General features: G+C 40.1%; 1 protein-coding gene across 1 annotated transcript; it reads right to left on the bottom strand.

Moving 5' to 3' along the window:
- Positions 1-4,710: 4,710 nt before the first annotated feature.
- On the bottom strand, positions 4,711-5,646 carry LOC102400101 (olfactory receptor 8G1-like). Its single transcript, XM_044942546.1, has one exon. It carries the CDS (start codon positions 5,644-5,646, stop codon positions 4,711-4,713), a length of 936 nt encoding a protein of 311 aa, XP_044798481.1.
- Between the last annotated feature and the right edge of the window lie 1,222 nt (positions 5,647-6,868).

Genomic DNA, 6,868 nt, shown 5'->3' with positions numbered 1-6,868 from the left:
ATAAGGGAATCTTTGTTCCTCAGGGAGTGTGAATATTAGAGTGAGGACTGCTGCTGCTAAGGCGCTTCAGTCGTGTCCAACTCTGTGCGACCCTATAGACAGCAGCCCACCAGGTTCCCCCATCCCTGGGATTCTCCAGGCAAGAGTACTGGAGTGGGTTGCCATTGCCTTCTCCAACAGAAACAAAAAAATTGCTACTCGCATCTATTAGTGCACTGTAAGGGAGATGGTTGGATGGCATCACTGACTCAATGGACACGAGTTTGGGTAAACTCCGGAAATTGGTGATGGACAGGGAGGCCTGGTATGCTGCGGTTCATGGGGTCACAAAGAGTCGGACATGACTGAGGGACTGAACTGAACTGAACTGAACTGAACCGAAGGGAGCTAGAACAGAAGATCAAAGTTTTTAAAGTCTAGGACTGAGATTCAGATACATCCCTCTTGTTCCCCAAAACGCCAGTGCTGTGTATTATTCTCCTCTATTTCTCTGAAGGGAAAAATGGTCTGGTGATGCTGGTAGATAGTTCTGAATACTAGGCTTGCAGGACTTCTTCTTGTAGGGTCATAATCTAGAAGACTCTGTTGTAATGATTTTGAGTCACTGGTCCTGACTTCTGTTGAAGGCAATTCAGTTCAGTTCAGTTCAGTTGCTCAGTCGTGTCTGACTTTTGCGAGCCCACGAACCGCAGCAGGCCAGGCATCCCTGTCCATCACCAATGCCGAGTCCACCCAAACCCATGTCCATTGAGTTGGTGATGCCATCCAACCATCTCATCCCCTGTAATCCCCTTCTCCTCCTGCCCTCAATCTTTCCCAGCATCAGGGTCTTTCCCAATGAAGCAACTCTTTGCATGAGGTGGCCAAAGTGCTGTTGGAGTTTCAGCTTTAGCATCAGTTCTTCCAATGAACACCCAGGACTGATCTCCTTTAGAATGGACTGGTTGGATCTCTGTGCAGTCCAAGGGACTCTCAAGAGTCTTCTCTAACACCACAGTCCAAAAGCATCGATTCTTCTGTGCTCAGCTTTCTTTATAGTCCAACTCTCACATCCATACATGACCACTGGAAAAACCATAGCCTTGACTAGATGGACCATTGTTGACAAAGTAATGTCTCTGCTTTTTAACATGCTGTCTAGGTTGGTCATAACTTTCCTTCCAAGGAGTAAGCTTCTTTTAATTTCATGGCTGCAATCACCATCTGCAGTGACTTTGGAGCCCAGGAAAATTAAGTCAGCCACTGTTTCCCCATCTATTTGCAATCAGGTGATGGAACCAGATGACATGATCTTAGTTTTCTGAATGTTGAGTTTTAAGCCAACTTTTTCACTCTCCTCTTTCACTTTCTTGAAGGGGCTCTTTAGTTCTTCTTCACTTTCTGCCATAATGGTGGTGTCATCTGCATATCTGAGGTGAGTGATATTTCTCCCGGAACTCTTGATTCCAGCTTGTGCTTCATCCAGCCCAGAGTTTCTCATGATGTACTCTGCATAAGCAGGGAAAATATACAGCCTTGATGTACTCCTTTTCCTATTTGGAACCAGTCTGTTGTTTCATGTCCAGGTCTAACTGTTGCTTCCTGACCTGCACACAGGTTTCTCAAGAGGCAGGCCAGGTGGTCTAGTATTCCCATCTCTTTCAGAATTTTCCACAGTTTATTGTGATCCACACAGTCAAAGGCTTTGATATAGTCAATAAAGCAGAAATAGATATTTTTCTGGAACTCTCTTGCTTTTTCAATGATCCAGCACATGTTGGCAATTTGATCTCTAGTTCCTCTGCCTTTTCTAAAACCAGCTTGAACATCTGGAAGTTCACAGTTCACATACTGTTGAAGCCTGGCTTGGGGAATTTTAAGCATTACTTTACTAGCGTGTGAGATGAGTGCTATTGTGTGGTAGTTTGAGCATTCTTTGGAATTGCCTTTCTTTGGGACTGGAATGAAAACTGACCTTTTCCAGTCCTGTGGCCGCTGCTGAGTTTTCCAAATTTGCTGGCATATTGAGTGCAGCACTTTCACAGCATCCTCTTTCAGGATTTGAAATGGCTCAACTGGAATTCCATCACCTCCACTAGCTTTGTTCATAGTGATGCTTCCCAAGGCCCACTTGACTTCACATTCCAGGATGTCTGGCTCTAGGTGAGTGAAGTCAATCAGTTCAGTTCAGTCACTCAGTCGTGTCCGACTCTTTGCAACCCCATGAAATTCAGCACGCCAGGCCTCTCTGTCCATCATCAACTCCCGGAGTTCACTCAGACTCACGTCCATCGAGTCAGTGATGCCATCCAGCCATCTCATCCTCTGTCATCCCCTTCTCCTCCTGCCCCCAATCCCTCCCAGCATCAGAGTCTTTTACAATGAGTCAACTCTTCACATAAGGTGGCCAAAGTACTGGAGTTTCAGCTTTAGCTTCATTCCTTCCAAAGAAATCCCAGGGCTGATCTCCTTCAGAATGGACTGGTTGGATCTCCTTGCAGTCTAAGGGACTCTCAAGAGTCTTCTCCAACACCACAGTTCAAAAGCCTCAATTCTTCAGGGCTCAATGGGCCCCTGCAAATGTTGCTTGATGTGAATGGTGACTTATAATCTGAGTGTTGATGCTAAGAGTCAGATGAGGAACAGATAATGCTAATGATCTCCCATTAGGATCATATTCCACAAGTATCAACTCGGGAAAAGTTACAATTAGCAATTCCCTTTTCTCCCATTGATTCTCAAGTGTTTAATAGTATCATATCATTGTAATTTATCGTTTTTGTTAGATTATAGGTTGGAAACAAGGCTGGGATAGATCGTATTAGAACTCTGGTGAATTTCATGTCAAGCTATATAAGAATTCAAAATTTTAGGAAATTTTAAAGACCTGCATTAAAGGAACACTCTAAAGGGATTTTACACAGTAGATAAATAAAAAATCAGGAAAAAATCTTTGTGTGCAATATTTGGTCAATTTTTTTTCTCATTGACCTATATTAACTGTATTTATATGCCATGATGTATTTATAGAACAGTAGTGAAAACTTCAGGCAGAACAAACAGCACTCCTGGCTAAGCCCAATTTGCATAGGGCAGGCCCAGGTGGAAGAAAAAACATATAAAAGGAGGAGCCAAAGCGCTTTCTCTTGGACTCTCTCTCCCGCGTGCATGCGCGTGCTCTCTCTCTCTCTTTCTCTCTCTCTCTTTTTCCCTCCCCATGCACTCCTCCACTCCCTTCTCTTCCAGTCTTGGATTCTCCTGCTATCTTCTAAATAAAATGGAGCTGTAACACTGAAAAAAAAGAAAAAAAAAAAAAAAAGAACAGTAGTACTTAAACAGAGAAGGCAATGGCACCCCACTCCAGTACTCTTGCCTGGAAAATCCCATGGACGGAGGAGCCTGATAGGCTCCAGTCCATGGGGTTGGTAAGAGTAGGACACGTCTGAGTGACTTCACTTTCACTTTTCACTTTCATGCACTGGAGAAGGAAATGGCAACCCACTCCAGTATTCTTGCCTGGAGAATCCCAGGGACAGATGAGCCTGGTGGGCAGCTGTCTATGGGGTCGCACAAAGTCGGACACGACTGAAGCGACTTAGCAGCAGTACTTAAAACATTGTAACATGTAGGCTGCAGGAAGGTTTCAACTGGTTATTATAACCCCAGGAAAAGTTCCTTCTAGGTACAATAAGTTAATGACTTTATCTAACTCTATAAATACGAGAAATATTGAGGAATAACATAGAGATCTGTCACAATGTGACAAAATTTACTAGATTTTTTTGCTTATAAAGTAATAAAGAAATTATGTTCTGGTTCAAGGTGGCAATCTAGGAAGATCCACAACTCTGACCGAAACAATATAGGTTATCATATTTTCTCTTTATCTTGAAATTAAATTTTTTGAACTATAATTTGCATGTGGTAAAATTCTACATACTAAGAATTTTCTCAGTGTCAATATAGGTGAAGTTCTATTTTAGTCTGGCAATCGAGGCTGGAGTAATCGAGTTCCAGATATCACTGTATCTCCAGATTTGCTATGTTGACCCATCAGGTAACAAATATACATATTATTTTTTAACACATGTATACTGCATGCTTGAAAACCAAGAGTTTTGGTTCAAGGATTTTGGGTTGTTGACTTTATTTAAAGACATAAAAGTCAGGTGTTCACAAGTTATCTTACCTGTATTGGGGTTTGATACTGAAGTTACTCAAATTCATGCTTCTAAATTTTTGTATAGAAAGAATATAGGATGTCATCAGTCTTTTTGCAGATCTTTGAAGAACTCTTCAAACATAAATTTAATTGATTTTAACTTTTGAAAGTCATATGTAGCTATTAGAGAAAGTAACGGATAATGACATATTGAGGTACATATGGCTTCCCATAAATAATTTTAAAAAGGAAATAAGAAAATTATCAAGGTCTTTCTAGTGCCAGGAACTCTCTTAGGTCCTGCAGATACAGCAGTGAAGTACACGCATGGGGATAACCTTCATGAACATCACAGTGCAGTGCACTTTGGACAATAAGCAGGCAAGTACACACCCAAAACAATAAATGGCACAGTAGGAGCACACAGGTTTGATCAATGTTACAAAGCATGGAGGGGTTCTTAGCTCAGATTAAGCACTGGTAAGGACTTTGACGTAAGAGAACCATACATTCATATATTGTAACGAGCAATGACTAGACCTAAAATATCATGCTCATGTTATGTCTGGTCACAAAAATATTCTTCTGTCAAGCACTTTCTTCATGGCAACATTGACATCTTTATTCCTGAGGCTGTAGATCAAGGGATTAAGCATGGGCACAACAATAGTATAAAACACAGAAGACACTTTCCCTTGGTCCATGGAGCTCACAGATGATGGCTGCAGGTACATGAATGCTGCAGATCCATAGAAAATAGCAACAGCTGAGATGTGGGAGCTGCATGTGCTGAAGGCTTTGGACCTGCCTTCCGTGGAATGAATGTGGAGGATGCTGGAAATGATGAAGGTGTAGGAGCTGAGGATGGTCAGGATGGGGGCAAAGATGTTAAGTGCACCAAAGCATAGAACCAGTAATTCATTGACATAGGTGCTAGAGCAGGAGAGCTTTAGGAGGGGCAGAAGATCACAGAAATAATGGTTGATCACATTGACTTTGCAGAAATGAACCCTAAGCATGCAGCCTGTGTGAGAGAATGCACATACCAGTCCCATCACATACACTCCACAAATGAGGGAGAAACAGGCTTGATGGGACATGGTAATATTATACAGCAAGGGGCTACAGATGGCAACATAGCGGTCATATGCCATTGCAGCCAACATGTAACACTCAGAGGCAGCAAAAAGGAGGAAGAAGTAAAGCTGAGTTATGCATTCAGGGTAGGAGATGATGTTCTTCTTTGTCACAAAGTTCACCAGCATTTTTGGGGTGATGACAGTGGAATGACAGAGGTCAATGAAGGACAAGCTACTGAGGAAATAGTACATGGGGGTGTGCAGGTGAGAACTGAGCCCAATCAGTGTGATCATGCCCAGGTTCCCCACCACCGTGACCACATAGATTCCTAGGAAGAGGAGGAAAAGGGGCAGCTGGAGTTGTGACTGTTCTGTTAGTCCAGCGAGGATAAACTCAGTCACTGAGGAGTGATTTCCTTTTGCCATTTTATCTGGGAAGTTTCTGAAGGAGAGACAGAGAGAAAGGGACAGCTTTGAAGACATGCCTTTTTTATGCTTTGTTTATCAACATTATCTCACAAAGAAGGTTAACTGTTTGAATATTTCCTTGGTTTCTATGAAAAGTTTAAACTCAATAAGTTTTCTAAACAACATTTTCTTAATAAAATGTTTTTACAGCTTGACTGAAAATATATTAAGCTATTTCACTTACACATTTTTCAGCCATAATAGTGATCATTTTACCTATTTGAATGGCTATTCCTTAATTCAAACATTCACTTATTTTAAGCACTTTTTTTCCCCAATTGAGGTTTGTAAATTTGAAATCTTAGAGGACCTATTAAAAATAACCTAAGCTGGTTGACCATCAACCTGGAGTGAGCAAATCTCATGTAAGCGCAGAACCTTTTATTAACTAGAATTTAATTTCTGTTAGAGGAGAAAAGAGACACATCAAAACATATTTTGTAATTATTTTATCTGATAATTATAAAACATAGGTTTCTATGTAAAAATATTCACTTTTTAATGTTTTTTGAAATAAAACAGGACAAACAACATTCACTGCGAACTAGTCCACTGTTGGCATGTTTGTGGGCTAAATGCTTTAAGAGAGGATATATGAATCGTGCTTGTGAGTTAAAGTGCAAGTATCTGTGTTCATCTACTGACTCATCAATTACTACTTGATAATCTTTGAACAGTAAAATAATCTCATTGTCTAATTAGAAAAGATTAGCAGTCTGAAAATGGTAATAATAACAATAGCTGTTTTTATTGTTGTTATACCACGTTATTATTTGGAAAATAGAAGATAATTACACACTTCAAAATACAGAAAAAGCACTTATAATGGTTAAACTTTTTATTTTTCATCTTTCATTAACTAAAAGGGCATTAAAACTAGTCATAAAATTAGGGGATATAGAATCAGAAATGCAGTCCCCTATTCTGTTAAACAGTAAACAGATTATCATTACATATGGGTAGAAATAAAATAGCAAAATTTCTACTTGAATACAAATTAAAAAGAAAAAATCTAAATTGTTCTACTTTACAGCTAAATAAAAATAAAATTGAAGTGAATCTTAAATCTAGGCATAAAGACTAAACTGTTAAACTTCGTGAGAAAACACTAAAGAATATATAATATATTGGACTAGTCTAAGAATTTGTTAGAAAGAACACACGTACATACTAACCAATA

This window comes from Bubalus bubalis, chromosome 5, assembly GCF_019923935.1.
Source record: "Bubalus bubalis isolate 160015118507 breed Murrah chromosome 5, NDDB_SH_1, whole genome shotgun sequence".
In the NCBI taxonomy this organism is placed as follows: domain Eukaryota; kingdom Metazoa; phylum Chordata; class Mammalia; order Artiodactyla; family Bovidae; genus Bubalus; species Bubalus bubalis.
Note: the sequence above shows the minus strand (reverse complement) of the source record. Positions and strands in the feature narration are given on the sequence as shown.